Raw genomic sequence first — 24448 nt, 5'->3', positions numbered from 1 at the left:
CAGGGACATTAAAAACAATAAAAAGGGCTTCTATTCTTATGTCAGTAGAAAAAGGAAAAACAAGGAGGCGATAGGACCTCTTCGCGGAGAAAATGGGGCAATGCTGACAGGGGATAGGGAAAAGGCAGAACTACTTAATGCCTTCTTTGCCTCGGTCTTCTCACAAAAAGAGAGTCTTCAACCTCAGCAAGATGGAGTGGATGAGGGATTGGAGGACATCCAACTCCAAATTGGGAAAGAAGTCATCCAGGAATACCTGGCCGCTCTTAATGAGTTCAAGTCCCCAGGGCCAGATCAACTACACCCCAGAGTATTGAAGGAACTAGCGGAAGTCATTTCGGAACCATTGGCAACCATCTTTGAGAGTTCTTGGAGAACGGGAGAAGTTCCAGCAGATTGGAGGAGGGCCAATGTGGTCCCAATCTTCAAGAAGGGAAAAAAGGATGACCCAAACAACTACCGTCCGGTCAGCCTCACCTCGATACCGGGCAAGATTTTGGAAAAGATTGTTAAGGAAGCGGTCTGCAAACACTTAGAAACAAATGCAGTCATCGCTAATAGTCAACATGGATTTATCAAAAACAAGTCATGCCAGACTAATCTGATCTCTTTCTTCGATAGAGTTACAAGCTGGGTAGATGCGGGGAATGCCGTGGATGTAGCGTACCTGGATTTCAGTAAGGCCTTCGACAAGGTCCCCCATGACCTTCTGGCAAGGAAACTAGTCCAATGTGGGCTAGGCAAAACTACGGTGAGGTGGATCTGTAATTGGTTAAGTGGACGAACACAGAGAGTGCTCACTAATGCTTCCTCCTCATCTTGGAAAGAAGTGACAAGCGGAGTGCCGCAGGGTTCCGTCCTGGGCCCGGTCCTGTTCAACATCTTTATTAACGACTTAGATGAAGGGCTAGAAGGCATGATCATCAAGTTTGCAGACGACACCAAATTGGGAGGAATAGCCAATAGTCCAGAGGACAGGAGCAGAATTCAAAATGATCTTGACAGATTAGAGAGATGGGCCAAAACTAACAAAATGAAGTTCAACAGTGACAAATGCAAGATACTCCACTTTGGCAGAAAAAATGAAATGCAAAGATACAGAATGGGGGACGCCTGGCTCGAGAGCAGTACGTGTGAAAAAGATCTTGGAGTCCTCGTGGACAACAAGTTAAACAGGAGCCAACAATGTGATGTGGCGGCAAAAAAAGCCAATGGGATTTTGGCCTGCATCAATAGGAGCATAGTATCTAGATCTAAGGAAGTAATGCTACCCCTCTATTCTGCTTTAGTTAGACCACATCTGGAATATTGTGTCCAATTCTGGGCACCACAATTCAAGAGAGATATTGACAAGCTGGAATGTGTCCAGAGGAGGGCGACTAAAATGATCAAGGGTCTGGAGAACAAGCCCTATGAGGAGCGGCTTGGGGAACTGGGCATGTTTAGCCTGAAGAAGAGAAGGCTGAGAGGAGATATGATAGCCATGTATAAATATGTGAGAGGAAGCCACAGGGAGGAGGGAGCAAGCTTGTTTTCTGCTTCCTTGGAGACTAGGACGCGGAACAATGGCTTCAAACTACAAGAGAGGAGATTCCATCTGAACATTAGGAAGAACTTCCTGACTGTGAGAGCCGTTCAGCAGTGGAACTCTCTGCCCCGGAGTGTGGTGGAGGCTCCTTCTTTGGAAGCTTTTAAGCAGAGGCTGGATGGCCATCTGTCAGGGGTGATTTGAATGCAATATTCCTGCTTCTTGGCAGGGGGTTGGACTGGATGGCCCATGAGGTCTCTTCCAACTCTTTGATTCTATGATTCTATGATTCTAAATGAACAGACTCACCAGAGGAAGAGGAAACAGAGAAAGAAGGACTGAGAAGGATTTCGGACAAAGGAGCAGGGATACTGGACCTGAGTGATCCAGAGGAGGAAGAAATTGAGGAAGAAGAAACAAGAGAGGAAGAGGAAGGATTAGAAGAGGGAGAGCAAATAACAAGAGAAAAAGGGGAGGAAAAAGAAACATGCTGAAGAATCTGAGAATTTACTCTAATAATGTTAATGGTATGAACTCCCTGTATAAAAGGAATAAAATATTTAATGGGCTAAAGAAAAAAAGGATATCATATTATTGCGCTACAGGAAACTCATATCATGAGCAGACACACAAAACACTTGGAAAACAAAAAGTTTGGGCAAGCATTTTATGCAGCTACACAGGAAAAAAAGAGAGGACTAGTGACATATATAGATAACAGTATAAGGGCAGAACTAGCCTTTAAGGATAAAGAGAGAAGATTTCTGGGGGTGAATATATTATTGCAAAAGAAAAAAATACTTATATGTAACATATATGCGCCGAATAAAACTAAGACAAAATTTGTAGAGAGGCTGAGGAAAAATATAGAAAAACAAGAATTTGAACAAATGATAATGCTAGGGAGAAAAAGGGAGGGAGAAGCAACGACGAAAAGGGAGATCTACCGAAATCAATGATGGATATGATGCAGAAGTTACATCTAGTAGACATATGGAGAATAAGAAACGAAAGGAAAAAAGACTACACATATTACTCATCAAGACACCAAAACTGGTCGAGAATAGACATGATTTGAATAACATCATCATTACAAATAAATGTGACAAAAGTACTAATTTTGCCCAGGATGGATTCAGATCATTGCGCGATAGAAATTGACATAAAAATAACAGAGAGAACGAAAAGATGGCGATTGGATGAGAACCTGCTGAAAAGGGAGGAAGATATAGAAAGAAATTGGAAAATACTAAAAGAGTATTTTGAAATAAATGATGGGCCAGATATTCAAATTTTTACACTTTGGGAGGCAAGCAAAGCCGTAATGCGAGGAAATTTTATAAGAAATAATAAAGAAAAAAGCAGGAAAATGAGGGAATCGCTCAAAGGAATTGAAGAAGAAGAAAGAAAATTAAAAACAAGTCCAAAAAATAAAGAAGCAAAACAAAGGTTAGAACATTTACATAAACAAAGAGATTTTCTAGAAACAGAAGAAAAAGAACTGAAATTTATGAGACAGAATTACTTTATGAATGTGAATAAACCGGGACGATGGTTGGCAAGCAAAATAAGAAAAAGAAAGGAGGCAACATATATCACGAAACTGAAAGATAAGGGCAGGCCTATAATCCAAGAAGAAGAGATAAGGGGACAGTTTTATGAATTCTATAAAAAACTATATCAAGAGGAATATATAGAAGAGGAAGAGATTTATCAATATCTAATCAATCATAAGATACAAAGGATTTCGGAGGGACAAAGGGAAAATCTGAATAAAGAAATATCAGAGAAAGAGATTAAAGAAGCTATAAATAAACTGAAGCCAAACAAAGCACCTGGGCCTGATGGAATATCGGCAAGATATTATAAGATTTTTCAGCAAGAACTCTTACCCTATTTAAAAGAAATGATGAACAGAATAAGAATATACAAGGAAATACCCGAAACATGGAAACAAGCAAACATCTGCCTTATACACAAAGAAAATTTGGATGCGGAGGAGGTCAAAAACTACAGGCCGATTTCATTGTTGAACGTGGATTATAAGATCTTTAGTATGATAATGGCGGAAAGATTTAAGGGATTACTGAGTGAATATATAAAAGAGGAACAGGCGGGATTTTTGCCAAATAGGTATCAAAATGAAAATGTAAGAACAATTGTGGATCTGATAGAGTATTACAAAAGCAAGAATCAAAACAAAGTAATGCTACTAGCGTTAGACCCAGAGAAAGCTTTCGATAATGTAAATTGGATTTTTTAAAAAATCATAATGAAAGAGATGGATTTGGGTTTTTATTTCCAAAACGCAATAGGGGCCATATATGAAAAACAGGAAGCAAAAATTCTAGTAAATGGGAAAGAAACAGAGAGTATCGAAATAAGAAAAGGGACAAGACAGAGGTGCCCATTATCACCACTAATCTTTATTCTTACCCTAGAAGTACTATTAAATAAGATAAGAGAAGAGAAAAAATTGGTAGGAGCGAAGATACAAGATCAAGAATACAAATTACGTGCATATGCAGATGATGTAATATGTGTAGTCGAAGACCCAAAAAATAACTTAGGAGAATGGATAAAAACAATTAAAGAATTCGGAAAAGTCTCAGTTTTTAAAATTAATATGGATAAAACAAAGGCAATAACTAAAAACATTGAGAAAAAAGAACAAGAGGAAATAAAAATAAGTGGAATATACAGATAGCAACAAAGTTGAAATACTTAGGGATAATACTGACATCTAAGAATCTGCATCTACTACAGAACAACTATATAGAGAAGTGGAAGGAGATAAAAAAGGATGTGGAAAGATGGAAAAACATCAATCTCTCGTTACTCGGAAGAATTGCGACGTTAAAAATGACAGTTCTCCCAAAATTAATATTTTTATTTCAAAATCTACCAATTATAAGGAATATGAAAATTTTAAAAGACTGGAACAAGGATATCAAAAAGTTTATTTGGAAAAATAAGAAACCAAGAATTAGCTATGACAATTTGACAGAAAGAAAAGAAAAAGGAGGATTAGCGGCACCAGATCTGGAACTATACCTAGAAGCGAGTGCATTAATATGGGCCAAAGATTGGGCAAAACTAGAAAAGAAGAAGTTATTAATATTGGAAGGATCAGAGCTGCGGGAAGGTTGGCATACATATATATGGTACAAAGGGGAAAAAAACGAAAAAAAATTCGGCAATCATTTTATAAGGTCAACGGTTTTGAATGTAAGGGAAAAATATAAAAAGAAACTATATAGTAAAACTACTATGTGGGTATCCCCTCTAGAAGCCGGACATAGACGTTGCACAGGATGGCATGAATGGTTAAAATACAAAGATCTGCTAAAGAAAGAAAGAGGAGAAATAACTTTGAAATCACAGGAGGGCACTTTATGCACATGATGTGGGAATGTGAATATGTACAAGATTTTTGGCAGACTATACAAAATGTGTCAAATCAAATATTAGGAAATGAGTTGGTCATAACAAAGGAATTAGCGGTATTAGGGAAAAGTGAGGAAATGGGAAATAAAAGGGAAATAAAAGAAGCAATAATTGAATGTGCACAAGCAGTAATAATAGTAGTATTAGGGTGGAAAGATAAATCAAAATGGACAATAAATAAATGGTACCATTATATGGTGGAGCAAATAGAATTTGAAATTATGAATGTGAAATTAAATGATTTAAAAATCAATGAAAATCGAATGAGAGAAATGGAAGATAGATGGACAAGGGTAATGAACTATATTATGAATCATTCTGGAGATCAGGTCATAAGAAATAAGATACAAATGCTATATAGCATACAGGATGGAAATGTATAAAGATAAAGAAATAATGATTGTCTCAAAAAGAAATGAATATGTGAAAGATAATAATCCTCATGTTGGTGGTGGGAATTGTAAATGTTTTGTGTGTGCAAGGTATGTATTTTCTGTATTGTAAAAATAAAAAGTCGGGGAGAAAAAAAGAAACGACAGGAGGAACTGAACACAATGGAACAAAAAGTGTCATGGTTGGAATATTGGACTATAAAGGGAAAATATAAAAATGATATGAAGATTGGCTTTAATCAGGATAAAAACTTTTGGGATAGCGTAATGGAATCCAAAAGGAACTTAATAACGAAAATCTATAAAAAATTGTTAGAATGGAAGTTAGAATCTAAAGGAGACAAAAACTACAAGAAGAGGTGGAATGAAAATATCAGAAGAAATATTAAGGAAGAAGAATGGGAGAGAATTTGGAAAGAAAAACTAAAATATAGTTACGCCATAGATTTGAAGGAGAATTGGCTGAAGACCGTGCACTGCTGGTATATAACACCGAAAAAATTAGGGAAGTGTAACAAAAGTATCAGTACAAGATGTTGGAAGTGCAAGGAGAAAGAAGGTTCATATTTTTATATCTGGTGGACCTGTAAAATGGCAAAAGAATATTGGAAAGGGGTTCAAAAAGAATTACAGCAAATTCTAAAAATTAAAATTCCATGGAAAGCAGAATTATTTTTATTAGGGATGCATGAGCTGAAAATAGATAAAAACTCAGACAAAATTTTATTTATTTATTTATTTATTTGCTATACTTGTATACCGCCGTTTCTCAGCCTAGCCGGCGACTCAACGCGGTTTACGACAACTTATAACAAACAACAGTATACAGTTTAAAAGCATAAAAACACAATCCACAATACATAGATCAATAAACAATCCAATTCACCTCTTTTTCTAATAACAACGGCAGCAAGGATTTGCTATGCCAGAAGATGGAAACAAAAGGAAATACCGGACGAGAATGAGAGACTAACAAAAATTTTGGAAATCAAGAATATGGATAGACTTACTTTCTTAATATCAAAAAGTAAAGGAATGAACATGAAAGAAACAAATTGGGAAAAAGTGTTGGAATACTTCAAACAAAGGGAAAAAAGGATTCTGATCTAATCAAGGATGAGATGGAGGGAGGGAAGAGAAAGCGTAAGAATATGAGGAGAGAAGGAAAAGAAATGAAGATGAGAAGATCAGTAGAGGAGACCATTGGAAGACCTCAGGAAGTCAAAAACAAATTTCTTTCTACCTTTTTTTTAAATTGGTAATGGGTCCTAAACTTATACCTATTACTTCACTGTCTTTCTATTTCTCTCTTTTCTCTTTACTCTCTCTTTTCCTTTCGACTACCCCACCTCTCCCCCCCCCCCCGGAGATATCTTTAGCCTTCACATCTCTTAGTGGCTGCGGCCACATATCTATATTTTAAATGTATACTGAAAATTTAATAAAGATATATATTTTTAAAAAAGAATAAAACATACATCCAACAATGAGCACCTGAGAACTTGTTTTCCATTACTGGCCTGGAAAGGCTGTTTGTTGAATAAATACCAATGCTTTTGGTTATAATGGAGGGTTTACGGAGGCCCATAAACACTTCTGCTTGAAATGTTTTCTGACTTATAGGTAACTGAAACCATGGTTCTTAAGTCCATGGATAAGGAGGTACTGTGTTTTCCAGAAGAATGTACGCAGCTGAGTCAAAAAGTTTTGCCTCCTGTGTCATAAAAATATTGTGAATGAACATATAACAGCAAAAGTTACTACAGATCCAAGAAAATCAGGGCTGTAGGGTGGGCAAGGCACTACTGACCAGCCCATTTTTGCAATCTCCTAGTTTGTGAAAAATGACATGTGTGGGCTTTAAGTGTTTTGGCATACAAAGGGGGTTATTCTTGTTTATTTTCTGCAACATGGTGCCACAACAGTGAAACCTTAAGAAACTTAAGGAGGCAACAAGAAAGAAGGGACCACTAAAAGATTTTGTTTCATCAAGCTTCATCACAATAATGCAAGCCCGCTCACATCGGATTCGTTCACTTTGCAAACGGTAATAATATATCTCCAATCCGTACTCATAATTTTGGTCTATTTTGCTCTGAATATGCTTAGCTGGTTTTACCAGATGATGCTGTAAACTCTTTCATTTGTGTATTTCCCTGGGAGTTTTAATTATCATTATTTTTTTTGTCTTGTGTTTTTCATTTATCTTGTATAGTTTCTGAGTCTCTTTAAACATTTGAGAGCAGGAGGATGGGGCAAAGCACATGCTGAAAGTGATATGCAACCTTTCAAGAGCAGATATGAGTACCCACAGCATCTATTCAGAAAAATCCTTGCAGAGAAATAAGTGTTTGGTTTTCTTGGCTAACATTTCTGCCAGATGATTGCAACATTTCTCTCTATAACTAGGATGCTCTAGAGCAGGCATGGGCTAACTTCAGCCCTCCAGGTGTTTTGGAATTGTGGGAGCTGAAGTCCAAAACACCTGGATGGCCAAAGTTTACTCATGCCTGCTCTAGACTGAGTAATAACCTTCTCTCTTCACAGCAATTGCCCTTGCACAAATACACAGATTTTACACTCACACACAGAGGCGGTTCAATAATTACGCGAAGTAAGCCGTTGTGGTACACTTTTTTGCCAGGGGTGCCAAGAGCAAGGGTCACAGGAAGCTAGCAGAGGCCAGAGGGACCCTGCTGCTGGTGGTATCGAAGCCTGCCGCTCCTCCTCCTCCCCATCCTCCTCCTTCTCCGCCTCCAGCAGCAGCAGCAGGGTCCCTCCTCCTCCTCGCCCCCGCCGAGCAGCGCAGCCTGCTGCTCTTGCTCCGACTGCTCTTGCCCCACCCCTGTGGGTGGCCCCTCCCACCATCCCCCCCATCACTCCAGGCTTGAGAGGGAGCCAGGGGCAGGGACAGCTCAGCTGACCACCACCCCCGCCAGTCTCCCTGGTAGCAGGGCCTTCCGTTCCTCATTCTCTCCATTCTCCATCCCTTTCTCTTCCTCCTCCTCAGGCCACGCCGCTCGGGGATGCCAAGGGCGAGGGGGGAGGAAGAGGAGGAGGAGTGGCAGGCCCTGTTATCAGGAAGGGCCATCCATCATCATCATCATCACCACCATCCCTTTCTCTTTATAGTCTGAGTAGTGTATATTATATATCCAGCATTGCTTAAGTGCTGAAACTGCCATTGCCCCCCTTCCTCTTTCTTTCTTTCCTGCCTCCCTTCTCTGAATACTTTCTGTCTTCTCTACCTCATGTCATTTCTCCCCATGCCCAGAGGGCCACTTCACCTAGCAACATTCTTTTGTGGTGCTGACAAATGTACTTTGACATATATGGACCAGGCTGTGGCGCAGCTAGCTGGGAGCTTGCTGCATTATATCACTACTGTCCAAGAGGTCATGAGTTTGTAGCCAGCTCAGATTGGAGTGAGCTTCCTGTCATTAGTCTAGCTTGCTGTCCACCTATGCAGCCCAAAAGACAGTTGCATCCATCAAGTAGGAAATTTAGGTACCGCTTTATGCAGGGAGGCTAATTTAACTAATTTACGATTCCATAAAACGGCGGCAGGAAGGGCCATCCATGGGGGCGGGGCGAGAGCAGCCGGGGGCGACCTCTCCCACCAACCTCCTCACTCCACTACCGTCGACCCACCCACCCCCCATGATTATATGGCAGTGTAGAAGGAGGTTGATGAGGTCCAACAGTCAAACCAATACTGAAAAGGTTTTCTAAATGTTCCCAAGTAAAATCAGGGGCGCAGGGGGGGGGGGGTTACTTACTACATAAAAGATAGTTAGTCCAAAACTCAACATATACTCATTGGATTTAATCAGCTTCTTGAAGTTTGGGTCTTCAACAGACCACCGGTATCCAAACATCAGGGAAAATGTCACGTTGGAGACTGAATTGGTGATGAACAGTATTGGATCAAATGGTTTCCCTGCAAATGAAATCTAATTAATATCAGTTCAACTACTGCAAATGATTGGAATTTACTGATCACTTATTTTATATAAAAAATCAATGAAATATGATAAATTACACAACAAAGAGAGATATTGGTTTCTGCCGGCAGAGACATGTCAGCGTTTAGCGTAAGTAGCTCGCAGAATGACTCTAGCCCTTGTAACTCTAAGTGTGATAAAGTAACTCATAAAAGAAAGCACATGAGTTTTTCACTTGAAGTAGAAATGAAAAGAAGTTGTATTCACAGCAAACAAAAACAGGACAGAAAAATTGCTCTCACCAAAACATAACATAAAACAATATCTTTGGTGAGTTCTCTTCATTCAATATGCAGACGGCAATATGCAGACTTATAACAAAAGCAATATACAGTCTCTCTTACTCAGTTGTCCGTAGAGTGATCTTGTCTTGCCCTCAACAATCTTTATCTTCAGGAAGCTTGCAGAACAGCTCCTGATACCAAACAAAGGCTTTTCAGCTCAGAAAATGAGCCCTCAAGCAAAGCTTAGAACACAATGCTCAAAGTACAAACACACAGTGGATTACTATATATATGAGATAACAATACACTCAATTAACCACTCAATTAACTGTGTCAGCTGCAACAGAAACAGCCCTGATCCTTTCCAAAACTTAGGAAAAGTAGGTTACAAACTCTTAGTAGCAACAAGACACATGCCAGCTTTATCTCCTCATATTACAAACCTTTTTGACTTGCAAAAATCTCTACAAGCTGCTGTGCTTCATCTTCTATTTTGTCTTCCATGATTCTTTTCCCGGCTCCCAATTTCGTCAAAACCATTTGGCCAAGCCGTCTCTGTTGCTTCCAGGCATGACCATTTGTAAATGCAATACCTGAGGGCATCAAGATTCAATATGCAATTATTACTCACAAAATTCAAGTCAGATAAGGCTGAGTGGCTGCCCTGGAATAGGCAAGCTTTATTAAAGGCCATGCTAATACATCCAAACATTATTTCAAAACCTACACTATACAACTCAAGTCTCCATTATCCAGAATTCAGAAACCTCAAAACTCCACAAAGCAGAAACTTAGTCACCAACCTCTGAGGATACAATTGAACAGGAGTATCATAATCAAAATCTTGAAGCCAAAAGCCAGTGGCCATTGGCACCCAATCCAGCACACTATGCTGGCCCTCAGCGAACACAATAGACTTGCTATTTCCAGAAGTCTGGTGTTGTGATAAATATGAGTGTTTGAACTGTAAGGCTGAAGAAAGAAGAAAAGCAAATGGAGAACCACAATGCATGATGGTATGGAAACTTTTTGGCAATCAAAGCAAGGAACGGTTGATCCATGAAACTGACTTTGAAACTTGATGGTTTGGAGACAGCAAGGATACCTTTTTACAGGTACTAACAAGGGAGTACCTGCACCTGGGAGATTATTCCTTCTAAATGATGGATTGAATTGAGAACCACAAAGGTACCTCCCAAATTGTACAATCTGGTGTACAGCGTATCAAGACCTGGGAGGAACTGTCTGTCAATGTTTGTTTGTTTGTTTGTTTGTTTGTTTACGGCATTTGTAGCCCACCTTTCTCAGCCTTACTTAGCAAATTTGATGCCATACGTTCATAAAATACTAGGCCTGTCGGTTTTAGTTCGTTAATTCGTTATTTCGTAATTAAATCGTTATTTTTACCATTTTCGAAGCGATTTCAAAACACATTTTCAAGCCCGGAAGGGTTTAAAAATATCGAAACAGCAGCCCCATATATTTTACGAGCTTCAGCTCGTGTCGTTAATGGGATGGAGGCTGCTGTGCTGACTGAGTGCTGTTGCTGGTGCCTGGGAGCCAATCCGGCGCTCCCAAGCACCCCAGCAGTGCACCGTGGCAGAAGCCGGAGCCGATTGGATGGCGCGCGCGCCATCCAATCGGCTCCGGCTCCTGCGCCCCCCTCCTCCTCCTCCTCCTCCTCCCAGCTGTGTTGCAGGAAGTGCTAGGAGGAGGAGGAGGAGAGGAGGAGGAGGAGGGGGGCGCAGAAGCCGGAGCCGATTGGATGGCGCGCGCGCGCTCACAAGCGGCCTCCGCGCACCATCCGGCTCCGGCTTCTGCGCCCTCCTCCTCCTCCTCCTCCTCCTCCTAGCACTTCCTGCAACACAGCTGGGAGGAGGAGGAGGAGGAGGGGGGCGCAGAAGCCGGAGCCGATTGGATGGCGCGCGCGCGCGCTCACAAGCGGCCTCCGCGCGCCATCCGGCTCCGGCTTCTGCGCCCCCCTCCTCCTCCTCCTCCTCCTCCTCCTAGCACTTCCTGCAACACAGCTGGGAGGAGGAGGAGGAGGAGGAGGAGGAGGGCGCAGAAGCCGGAGCCGATTGGATGGCGCGCGCGCGCTCACCCGAGGAGGAGGAGGAGGAGGGCGCAGGAGCCGGAGCCGGATGGCGCGCGGAGGCCGCTTGTGTGAGTTTTCAGGGCTGTATGTATGACCATGTTCCAGAAGCATTCTCTCCTGACATTTTGCCCACATCTATGGCAGGCATCCTCAGAGGTCTGTTGGAAACTAGGCAAATGGAGAGTTATATCTTCTAATATTATCTATGGAATGTCCAGGGTGGGAGAAAGCCATTCAATGCTAATCAAGGTGACCATTACTGCAACATTCACACTTACTAGGCCTGTTTGATCAAGAAAAAATTTGTTTCTAAAATGTTTTGTAAATATTTACGAAATTTCATAAATAACAAAACATTTTTTTGGAAAGTTTTGTAAATATTTTAAATATCGAAACAAAAAAACACCCCAATTACGAATCGAATTTAGAAACAAATTTTTTCTTGATCAAACAGGCCTATAAAATACTGTTAAAAACATTCAACTCAACATTATAAAAAAGCATATATAAACCATTTAAAAACATATGATCACCAGTGTCATCCTGTTAACATCATTATCCAGCAGCATCGTCTAGCCATTCTGTGTTCATTCTTCCTATTTCATAATTACCTATTCTGCTGCACTTCTAAATGCTTGTTTAAAAAGTCAAGTTTATACTCTTTTTCTGAAGGTCAGGAGGGTGGGGCCCGATATAACGTCACTAAGGAGGGAGTTCCATATCCGAGGGACCACCACTGAGAAGGCTCTGTCTCTCGTCCCCACTAGGCGTTCTTGTGAGGAAGGTGGGATTGAGAGCAGGGTCTCCCCAGCTGATCTTAAATTCCTAGATGATTCATAAGGAGATATACATTCAGATAGGTAAGCTAGGCCAGAACCATTTATTTATTATTTTATTATTTATTTATTTATTTATTTATTTGACTTGTATACCGCTATTTCCAGTTTGGCTCGGAGCGGTTTACAGAAAGAAATTAAAACAATACAATTAGCTTTAAAAATAACCATAACAATAACAATAGACAGCGAGAACAGGCATAGACCGGGTTGTTCACCCATCAAAAGCTTGCAGGAAAAGAAAGGTTTTACAAGCCTTCCGAAAAGTAAGTTGGTCTTGGATGGTTCGAGTTTTGACCGGCAAAGCATTACATAAATAAGGGGCTATGATCGAGAAGGCCCTATGCCTAGTAGGTGACAATGGATAGGTCTGGATGTTAGGGACTGCAAGCAGATTTTTGTCTTCAGACCGGAGTAATCTCTGGGGTTGGTAGGGGGATAAGCGGGCCCTCAGGTACGCTGGCCCCAGACCATATAAGGCCTTAAAGGTTAGTATCAGCACCTTGAAAGTGATCCGGTACTCAATTGGTAGCCAGTGCAGCTGTTGGAGAATTGGGGTAATACGACACCTCGCCGGCACCACTGCGAGAAGACGAGCCAGCTAAAGCCAGCACTTTGAATTCTGCCTGGTAGCAAACTCCAGATGATTTCCCCCAGTGGCTTCATGTAGATGTTAAACAACATGGGGGATAGTTTCAATCCCTGTGGGACCACATAAGACAAAGGTTGTGGGGTTGAGCAGGTTTCCCCAGCAACACCTTCTGAAAACAATCCTCTAGAAAGGAACGGAGCCACTGCAAGACAGTATCTCCAAGGCCCATTTCTGTGAGGCATCCCAGAAGGATACCATGGTCGACGGTATCAAAGGCTGTTGAGAGGTCCAGCAGAAACAACAGAACTCCCCCTGTCTAGTTCCCGGCGTAGATCAACCACTAATGCAACCAAGGCTGTCTCGGTTCCATGTCCCAGCTTAAAGCCAGACTGTGCCAGATAATCTGTGACTTCCAAGAATACCTGGAGTTGCGAGGTCATCACATGTCCCAGGACTTTGCCCAAGAAGGGGGGATTGGAAACTGGCTGATAGTTGATGAATTCAGTGGGATCCAGTGATGGTTTATTCAACAGCAGTTTTTTTTATAGCTTGTTTTAAGCTTGATGGAATATTGCCTTCCCGAAGGGAGGCATTAACCACCCACTTGGCCAACCCCCCCCCCCCCCCCGGGCTTCCTTTAAAAGCCAGGATGGGCAGGGATCTAGGATGGATATGGTCGCTCTCACCTCTCCAAGTATCTTGTCCACACCCTTGGGTTTCACTAATTGAAATGAATCCAACAAAATTGGACAAGCAGGTGCTCGTATTACATCCTCGGAGACTGCCCTTAACATTGTTATGGGCCAAGAACTGAAAGGAATGTGGAATATATTTGATATGGATTGAGATACACCTGAAAATTATATCAAAAAGGCGGGTGGGCTTTTCAGATACTTGGGTGTGTGATGCTGCATCTGCATCACTTCTACAAAAAACTGATCAAGTCTTCAGGAGAGTCTTCGGTATGAAAATGTGCACATGAGAGAATGATTGTGCTTATTTGGTGCCAAGTCAATGCATGATGAAAATTATTTAAACCCAGATCTGATAGCTTTGGATAATCTTTCAATAGCTATAGTCTTAAATTGTACATTATTGAGTTTCTCCTCTTCTCTGGATAAGAACGAACTGCTTTTGCTTGAAGTGTTATTTTTTTATGGTGTAGTTTCTAACAGATAAAATCTTCTCCTGTCTGCATATTATATCTCCGGGGGGAAATCTGGTGCAACTCTTCACAATTTATAGAACGCCCTCCCTAGAGATATCACATTGGCCACCTCCCTCTTGTCTTTTAGAAGGAAAATCAAGACCTGGTTATGGGACCAAGCGTTTGATTAGTGAGCAGCAAGTGGAAAAAGATCACACAACTTATGGCAATGAATTGACCCAGACTGCTTTTTGGATTTTAATTTTAATGGATGTGTCTTAATTAATTGTTTTAATTGTTGTTTTAATGTTTAATATTTTGATTGTGCTGTTGTTGTTTTTATGATGCTAACATCGTATGATGCTTTTTTTAGGCCGCCATGAGTCACCCTTCGGAGGGAGAAGGGCGGGGTATAAATATAGGAAATAAATAAATAAATAAACTTACCTTTTCCTTCTGACACTTTTTCAAAAAATGGAGTCAGACCCCGATCCAAGAATCCTTCCGAGTGATCAACCAGTCCTTCTTTCACAGCATCGAATCCAGACAAGAATACCACTGGAAAATGGCCCAGCCAAAGAGTGAAAATATTTCCATATTGTTTTGCTACCTGCAATTTGATCAAAGCAAGGAGAAGAAAGTAATAAAGACATGAAGCAAACTATTTCCGAATAATAAGTAAAATGCTAGGCATCTTCAGATCTTTACCTCTGAAGTTTCTGCCCATGAAAAACTCCCATTTATGTGCCCTGATTCCCCTTACAGCTGACTTTTATCACAAAGACTTAATTCTGGAATGGTCTCTCTCAAACCCTTCCTCATATATTCCAAACTCATGGACGCTTCCTCTCAAGAAAGGGAGGATCTGTGGATCCCTTTCCTTGGGATGGCTTATACCCACACATGAAAGCAAGCTTATGGGGCTCCTCTGTAAAATGCAGGAAATCTTTTGTCTCCGTTTCTATTCAAGATGAACTTCCAGAAACAGTCAAAGTAAGCCTTTCCTTAACTAACTCCCCCAGGGATATTTTGTGACATAGATCATCTTTCCAGGGTTGGGGGATTCAAGTAAAAAGGGTGTTCCAAGACCTAGTCATCCACCCACTATTAGAGGGAGTTGTAGTAGGGCGCCAATCTGGGAAACCCTCAGGACAGGGGATAGATCAAAAACAGGGGCACCTTGTTTTTGATCTATCGGCCCACAATAGTGAAGTAGACTTCCACTTATGGTCCCTCACGCCATCAAAATTTAGTCAAATAGATCTCCAAACCCTGCCCCTAGATCAGCCCACTCCATCAAAATTTAGTCAAATACAGCCCCTAATCTTGCCCCTGGACCAGCCCACTTCATTAAAATCTAGCCAATTAGAGTCCCTAAACTTTTCCTTAGATTAGTCACCTCCATTAAAATTTAGTCAAATAGAGCCCCAAACCCTGCCCCTAGACAAGCCCACTTTATTAAAATTTAGCCAATTAGAGCCCCAAACCCTGTCGCTAGACCAGTCACCCCATCAGAATTCAATCAAATAGAGCCCCAAACCCTGCCCCTAGACCAGCCCTCCCTGGTCTCAAAGTTTCCACCAGTCTGTCCATACAGGAAGCCACTCTTGAGAGTTCCCTGTGGAGAATGCCCTCCCCCCAATTGAATGCTGACAGCTGACTGCCTACCCCTTTAAGTCCATTGGATGATGTCCCTGTGGGAGGGTTATCCCAGGAGTGGGGGTCCACTATCAAAGTTGTGCTGGGGAGATGTAGATGCTTTCGCAAATGCCATTCCAGGGAGAAACGCAACAGAACATTTGTGACCCTGGGGCGAGATAGGTCCTAGTGCCACCATGACAGACCCCTAGGGCTCAAAATCCTGCTGTTAAACGCTAGGTCCGTAAATGGTTAAACAGCAGCCATCCAGGATTTGATCCTCGATGAACAAGCGGACCTATCATGCATCACTGAGACCTGGTGTTGTGACTCAGTTTGATTCTGAGTCCAAAACTGAACCCTGTGGGTCTTGTGAGCCAGAGTTCCCTGATGAAGAGGATGATGGGATTCGGATTTCTGTGCCTGCCTCAGACAGTGCAACAGGGGGAACATCAAGTCAGTTCTCAGGGTAAAAGAATGTCGGTGGGATAGATAACGGCCAGGTGGAGTTGTCTTCGCCTCCTCAGCCTTCCCACGATGATCTAGTTCAGCTGGCCCAAGATAAGGAGAGCCTTGGAGATAGTGAATTAATGAGCAGACAAGAACACTTCGAATTAAGGGTCGAAAGGAGCTTTCACTTAGCTGGTAAGCGAGAAGCCAAGTCGGCCAAGGGTCATCGCAATGTGTTCAGGATTGCAAAGTGTATTTAGCCTTCTTGCTGACAAACGAGAGTTGTCAGTTCAACGTGGCTCTTTCCATGCAAACTTCTATGGATTAACCTTGGCTTCAAGCAGCCTGCTTTTGGCTTCCTGAATCTGGGATTTTGGGTCTTGTGTTTCACTGCTTTCCCATGGATTCTTGTTTGATCATTGCCTAAAGGATTATGCTTCATGTTTTTGCCTTGGGATCTTGAGAAGTGTTTTGGACTTAAACCTTTGTTCTAATTATGGACCTTTTTGCATTTCTTATTCTATATTTTGACTTTGCTTTTTTTCTCAATAAACTACAAAATCTACAGCTCTGGTGTGGTGGTGTTTGGGAGCAAGGTGAAACTACCCTGAGTTGCAACACCTGGTTGGATGAGCTGGGGGGGGGGTCAACCTCACCATGCTCTGTCCTCCAGGTTTTGGGGTGCATCGGCAGGCCAGACCTGGGGGCAGAGAGGAGGGGTTGCAGTAGCCTTCCGTGAGTCCATCTCCCTGGTCAGGTACCCCTTGATGCAATGTTCTGGGTTCGAGAGTGTTCACCTGAAAGTGGGTAACCAGGACAGCTTGGGGATTTTGCTGGTGTACCGTCCACTCCGCTGCACAGCAGTCTCCCTGCCTGAGCTTGAAATTGAGTAACCGGGTGGTCCCTGACTTGGCGTTGGAGTCCCAGCGGCTAATAGTACTTGGAGACTTCAATGTCCACAAGGAGTCCACCCTGTCCGGTGCAGCTCAGGACTTCATGGTTGCCATGACAACCATGGGGCTGTCCCAAGTGGTATCAGGTCCCACTCATGTAGGTGGTCACACTCTGGATCTGATCTTTATTGTGGACAGGGGTAACTTCGGTGTGGAAGAGCTAAAGATTTTTCCATTGTCATGGACCAACCATTACCTGATCAGTCTTAGGCTTACCACAACCTCAAACCTCTGCAGGGGTGGAGGACCCATTAAGATGGTCCGCCCCAGGAGGCTTATGGATCCAGAAGGATTCCTGATGTCTCTTGGGGATTTTCTTGCCATGATGGCTGACAGTCCTGTCGAACCCCTGGGTGACTTCTATATCCAGGAGGTAGCCAGGGCGGTGGACACGATCGCCCCTGAACGTCCCCTCTCACTGCGCAAAATCAATCCAGCCCCCTGGTTTACTGGGGAGCTGGCAGCGATGAAGCAGGTGAGACAGAGGCTAAAGCGCCACTGACAGAAAACTCGAAAAGCAGCTTACCAAACATGGGCTAGAGTCTCTCTTAAGGCCTACTCCACGGCAATAAAGGTAGCCAGAAAGACTTTCTCGGCTGCCTGCATTGTGTCTGCATCTAATAGACCTGCAGAGGTGTTTGGGTGGTTAGGAAGCTCCTTCACCCTCACCAGAGTGGGGAGAACCTCGATGTGACGAGTTCACATATCATTATGCAGATAAAGTCACTCAACTGCATTCTGACTTAGATGCTGGTTTTGATGCAGTGTCCATGGATGTAACTGAGGTACCTGTCTGTCTGGTTTTGATGTATTCGCTTCAACCTGTCCTGCCTGATGACATGGACAAGATTCTTGGAGCAGTGAGAGCAACCACCTGTGCCCTGAACCCTTGCACTTCCTGGCTGATCAAGCTTGCCAGTGGCCAATTGGATCTCAAAGATTATAAATGCCTCTATGGAACAGGGACATATTCCTTTGAGCCTGAAAAGTGCAATTGTGAGTCTGTTACTCAAAAAGGCATCCCTAGATTCCTCGGTCCTAAATAACTACCGGCCAATTTCTAACCTCCCTTTCTTGGGCAAGGCTGTAGAGCGGGTGGTTGCCTCCCAACTCTAGGGATTCTTGGATGATACCGACTATCTAAATCCATCGCAGTCTGGTTTTAGACCTGGCCATAATATTGAAGCGGCTTTGGTTGCCTTGGTGGATGACTTCCAAAGAGAGCTTGACAGAGGGAGTGTGTCCCTGTTGGTTCTTCTGGATATCTCAGTGGCTTTCGATACCATCGACCATGGTATCCTTCTGGGGCGGCTCTCTGGAATGGGTCTTGGGGTCATTGTTCTGAAGTGGCTCTGCTCCTTCCTGAAGGGTCGCTCCCAGTTGGTGACGCTGGAGGATACCTGCTCGAACCCATGGTCTTTGACCTGTGGGGTCCCACAAGGTTCCATTCTATCCCCCATGCTTTTCAATATCTACATGTAACCACTGGGTGAGGTTATCTGGAGTTTTGGAGTTGGGTGCCATCTGTATGAAGATGACACCCAACTCTACTACTCATTTCCACCAAATTCCAAGGAAGACTCCCAGACCTTGAACCAGTGTCTGGCAGCTGTGATTGACTGGATGAGGGCTAACAGGTTGAAGCTTAATCCAAACAAGACAAAGGTCCTCCTGGTTAGGCGCGAGGCCGACTGGGGTATTGGGTGGCAACCTTTGCTCGATAGGGTTACACTCCCCTTGAGGGCACAGGTCCGTAGCTTGGGGGTCCTCCTGGATTCAATGCTGTCGCTTGATGCTCAGTTGTCGGCGGTGGCCAGGAGGGCCTTTGCACAACTCAAAGTTGTGCACCAGCTGTGACCCTACCTCGTGAAGTCTGACTTGGCGAGGCCTTGGTTACATCCAGACTGGACTATTGTAATGCACTCTACGTGGGGCTGCCCTAGGAGACGGCCCGGAAGTTTCAACTGGTACAACAAGCAGCAGCCAGGTTCCTTAACGGAGCAAACTATAGGGAGCATACAATGCCCCTATTTAAATGGCTTCATTGGCTGCCAATAAGTCGCCAAGCCAAATTCTAGGTGCAGGTCACCACCTATAAAGCCCTATACGTTTCGGGCCAAGCCTATCTCCGTGATCACATCTCCTTCTATGAACCGGCGATAACTCTAAGATCTTCCAGGGCGGCCCCCCTTTCGCTCCCACCACTGTCACAAGTATGGTTAGTGGGGACGAGAGAGAGGGCCTTCTCGGTGGTGGCCCCCCACCTCTGGAATGCTCTTCCAAGGGAAATAAAACAGGGCCTATCCCTCCGCTCTTTTCCCAAGAGCTTGAAGACCTGGTGGTTTCAACAAGCCTTTGAGAATGACCAGTTCTAGTCCAGCCCAAACATTGTTGAATATGACCTTGCACTCTTACCTATTACACCGGTCATCACTCTAATAGGCCCTGGAAATGAGCAGCCACAGACTTGTACCTGCTACTATCGTTAGCCTTTTATAGCATGGTACTTAATTTCCGGTCCCCTCATCTTTTGCACTAACCTTGGCCCAGCTTTTTAATTTCTCTGAATATGCAGGATTGTTTTTAATATACAATTGTGATTGTGATAATTTTATGCTTATGTTGTTTTGTTAATTTTATGTTATGCTGTTTACTTTCTATGTTTCGGTGATGTTACTTGGAAACCGCCCTGAGTCCCCATTGGGAAGATAGAGCAATATATAAATAAAGTATTATTATTATTATTATTATTATTATTATTATTATTATTATTATTATTATTATTCCTTTTTAGGACATCCTCAGTGTTTATTTCATATTTCTATCACAAGCTTATTTTGCACTGGTCATGCTGCACTCTGCTTGATATAGATACAAACCCATGAAAGATACATAACAGGAGATACTTAAGCGAGTAGGGATAACTCAAGCTATCATTATTGGAAATGCTTTAATTCCCGCTTTGTTGCCTATCTAGAGTTGACAAGACCCACTGTTGAATTTATAGACCTACAGATAGGCTACTAAGGGTATTGCATGTCCAGGGGTGACGTCCTGCCAATAACCACCACAATGAATACGGATGAACATATAACTAGCTTAATGAAAATTTCTGAACACATTAGGTCAAAGACTTTTTTGGTTACACCAACATTATAAGGATGGTCCCAGATGAGTCCCAGCTTCAGATATTGACCAACCCAGATCCATGAGCTACCCCTTCCGACCTGTTGCTTGAGAAAGGCCACTTGGCAAGGCAGGACCACAAAGGGGGAGGGAGCAACCGAGTTCCCCCTAAGGGAACCCCCCCCCCCATTCTTTACAAATGCCTGATAGACATTGACAACATTGTTCTGGATCTGAGGCCCATGCCAATTGTCCTCTCCCAAAGTTGTGATGGATAGTAAACAGCACAAACACAAGCAGCCAATAAGAACAGTCCACATGCTACCCCCATCTTTACATGCAGTACATTCTTCATACAATCATCATGATCAGTGGCCACCGATTGCATGGGGAAGATATACCTGCACCAATACATACAATGAATCACTGGACCTAAGCCCATTGAGCATTCTGTCATTACAGTATTCTCTGTAACCTGCATTATAATTGCAAACTGTTCAGCTATAAGACCTGCTCAACAACTATAGAAGACCCTCCAAAGGGGGCAATGAATAATTAGAATAATTATATGAGGACTTTTCTTTTGCTTATCTGTGGTAATCAATATCATGTAAATTATTCATAGATATATATATATTGGCTAATAAGTTATTGTTATTGTCAGTGTTAGTGTATTTCATTCCTTCTTCCAATGTGCTCCAGGGAAGCCAAGAGGTTGGATACTCCTGAGCTAGGCGATTCTGAGAGATGTTTTTCAGTTAAACAGTACTTCCAAACTCTGACAAAAGGATTAGATAGATAGATTAGATTAATATTAAGACTACTACAACCAAACATACTCATAATAATTTCCATATCGAACCCACAACACTTTTGTTCTCAGTTATCGGGGGGGGGGGGGGGGGGAATCACAAAGACCTTTACAAGCATTCTAATTCAGAGTCTTAAGTTATAGCTTAATTGGGTTTTTACCTTTATCGGCGTCATGCCATCAATTTCCTTTTCAAACGCAATTCGCCATAGGCCTCCAATGATGGGAAAGGCAAGAGGTCCAGGTGGGTAATGTCTTCGTGACCACAGTAGTTTCAGGAAGTATAACAGCAGAAGAATTGGCAGCAAAACACTCAAAGATAACTGGATCTCTGCCATTCTGATGTCTTTTCTTTAACCTTGAATATTTTCCACCAACTATGGGAGATATTGAAAAATTGGTTGGATCTTCTTTCTTCAGGGATGATGGCACTTCTCTCGCTCCCTCTCTCTTGCTTTCTCTCTCTCTATCTGTTCTTCTTTCCTAATAACATCGCTATATATTATTCCAGATATTTTAAAAAATAACAGCCAAATTATATTCTGTTGACCTACCCAAGGAGATGTTTAATTGTGATGTGCCAAGGGTTACTCAAACAAATTAGAATGGGATAGATTATACCTAGATTTCTGCTATCTGATGACTGCAGTTTTATGGGAGCTCCTGCCAACATAGGCAACCTACGCAGACACTAGACTGGCATCACCAGAACCAGGGAGAAAGAGTAGTGTTCAGAGTGCATGCATTTGGATGTTCTGCTCCGGCTTGGCCCCTAAGTAAGTACCTAGTGTACATGAACCCAAATCAAGATAGGACCAATTTTGAGTTACATTTTTTCTTTTAATATTTTAATTTTTTCATTACACTTTATGACTGGGGGATCAGAATTCCTTAGTGTGACAGTGTTCTAGTTGGTTACCTGTTGATATTTTAGGTTTAAACTTAGCTTAGTTTAGCCTGTGGTTAGTTTCAGTATATAGTTCTATATGCATCCTTGAAATCTACTGGGATTTTCTCGGTCACCCACAGTTTTTTGAGAAAATCCCAGCAGATTTCAAGGACGCCACCATCATCGCCCTCTTCAAAAAAGGGGAAAGAACACACTGCAGAAATTATCAAGATATCTCCCTCCTAACCTCTGCTGGGAAAATCCTCGCAAGAATCCTTGCAAACTGCCTTCTACCCCTCTCAGAAGACACGCTCCCAGAACCCCAGAACGGCTTCCACCCCTCCAGAGGAACAGTGGATATGAGCTCCAAGAAAAATGCAGGGAACAAAATCAACCACTATACATGGCATTCATCGATCTTGCAAAGGCATTCGACACAATGAATCGCAGCACTCTCTGGACCATCCTCTAAAAAATCGTGTGCCCTAACAAATTTGTGAACATCCTGCGGCTCCTCCATGATCACATGATGGCAACAGTCTTGGGCAGCAATGACTCCCAAAGTGACCCATTTAAGGTGGAATCAGGTGTCAAACAGGGATGTGTTATTGCCCCAACTTTATTTTCCATCTTCATCGCTATGATACTTCACCTTGTTGATGGGAAGTGCCAAGACCCAGAAGCCTTAGGTAGAGTCAAACACAAGACAATCATTTCAAACACAGCTTTATTACACAAAAAGAGTCTTTTAAAGCACTTAACTTCAGTGCAGTGAACTAAGGCAGTAATCTGGCATCAAAAACGAAGCGATACCAGCAACATAAATATAACCCGGATTATATCTCTGTTTATTCCGGGTTAGCAGAAAAGTTCAGCAATTTGCTTCAAAGTTCACACAGTTCAAAAACACAATCACAGGAGATGAAAAACGGAGTCCCAAAACAATGCAAGGTCCAAACACGAAGTTAGCAATAGGAAAGTCCAAGAGACAGAAGCGTTGGTCAAACCGGTCTGTAGTCAAGCCGTTGAGTAATGGTAAACACGGGAACACAGAAGCACAGGAACACAGCAACACAGGAATCTGTAGTGCAAGGACCCAAGCTCGAGAGTTGGCAGTAACAAAGATTCACATCCCAAAAGAGACACTTTGCCTTCTGCAAAGAGCCATAAAACCAAAACCCACTTATATCCTAAAGCTCCTCATTAGAAGATGATGAGCTCCCCACCCTTTCCTCATCGCTCTCAGCTGCCTCCATCTCCGCAGCTGAACCCGAGCACCCATCTCTCCACCTCTGCCAGCATCTGTCAAGACTTAGGTCTTGCCAAGTGCTCCCTGGTTGCCAATCCCCTGTGAACCCCTCAAATTCATCACTGGAGGTGGGATGTCCCTAATCTCTTGAACACGGGTCCAATACAGCTCATCCTCCTCTCCCATATCACTCCCAGACCCATCACTCCTTTCAAACCCCATGAAATTCTTGTCCTCTGTAGGAGTGCTAAGTATTTCCCGGATGCGCTTCCTCTGAAGCTCCTCGTCGGACTCTTGATCGCGAGTAGTCCGCTTTACTCCCCTGCTCTCCTCCCCATCCCCCATTTCACAATCGGAGAAGCCCTCAAATGTCTCAGAATCACTTGGGGCCATGATGATCTCCCTAATCCACTTTCGCTGCTGTTCTTCCTCTGACACCTGCGCAGACCTCTTCTCCCTTCTACCAGTAGTAGTAACATTACCATCACGCGGAACTACAACAGGAAGCTTCCCACCGGAGTGGAAATTATCTATCGGACAGATGGCAAGCTATTTAACCTCAGCAGACTGAAAGCCAAAATGAATGTTACAACATCTATTCTAGAACTCCAGTATGCTGATGACAATATTGTCTGTGCGCATTCAGAAGAAGACCTACAAGCCACTCTAAACACCTTTGCAGAAGCAGACGAGCTTGGCCTGTAATTGAACATCAAGAAAACCAAAGTGCTCGTCCAGCAGTCACCAGCCAATCCCTCTCTAATACCAGAAATACAGCATAATGGTGTAACACTAGAAAATGTTGACTATTTCCGCTACCTTGGCAGCCACCTCTCCATCAAAGTCAACATGTACACTGAAATTCAACACCGCCTGAGGTCTGCGAGTGCAGCATTTTTCCAAATGAAGAAGAGAGTGTTTGAGGACTGGGACATCCGTAGGGATACCAAGGTGCTTGTTTATAGAGCTATTGTCCTCCCACCCCTGCTATACGCCTGCGAGATGTGGACAGTCTACAGACATCACATGCAACTCCTGGAATGATTCCATCAGCACTGCCTCCGAAA

At 42.8% G+C, this 24448-nt stretch overlaps 1 protein-coding gene across 1 annotated transcript in view; it reads right to left on the bottom strand.

Annotated features, from left to right (window-relative positions):
• Positions 1-21631, bottom strand: part of LOC132769799 (cytochrome P450 2J6-like) — a 38606-nt gene extending 16975 nt beyond the window's left edge. The window contains exons 1-4 of the mRNA XM_067466082.1: positions 21405-21631; positions 14713-14875; positions 10039-10188; positions 9147-9307 (exon numbers count right to left, since the gene is read on the bottom strand). Of these exons, the coding sequence (XP_067322183.1) occupies positions 9147-9307; positions 10039-10188; positions 14713-14875; positions 21405-21581 (651 nt within the window). The 5' untranslated portion in view covers positions 21582-21631. The remainder of the gene's footprint in view (positions 1-9146; positions 9308-10038; positions 10189-14712; positions 14876-21404) is intronic.
• Positions 21632-24448: the final 2817 nt, after the last annotated feature.

Source organism: Anolis sagrei, chromosome 3, assembly GCF_037176765.1.
Source record: "Anolis sagrei isolate rAnoSag1 chromosome 3, rAnoSag1.mat, whole genome shotgun sequence".
NCBI classification, from domain to species: domain Eukaryota; kingdom Metazoa; phylum Chordata; class Lepidosauria; order Squamata; family Dactyloidae; genus Anolis; species Anolis sagrei.
The sequence above is the reverse complement of the archived record's forward strand: the minus strand, read 5'-3'. Positions and strand labels throughout refer to the sequence as shown.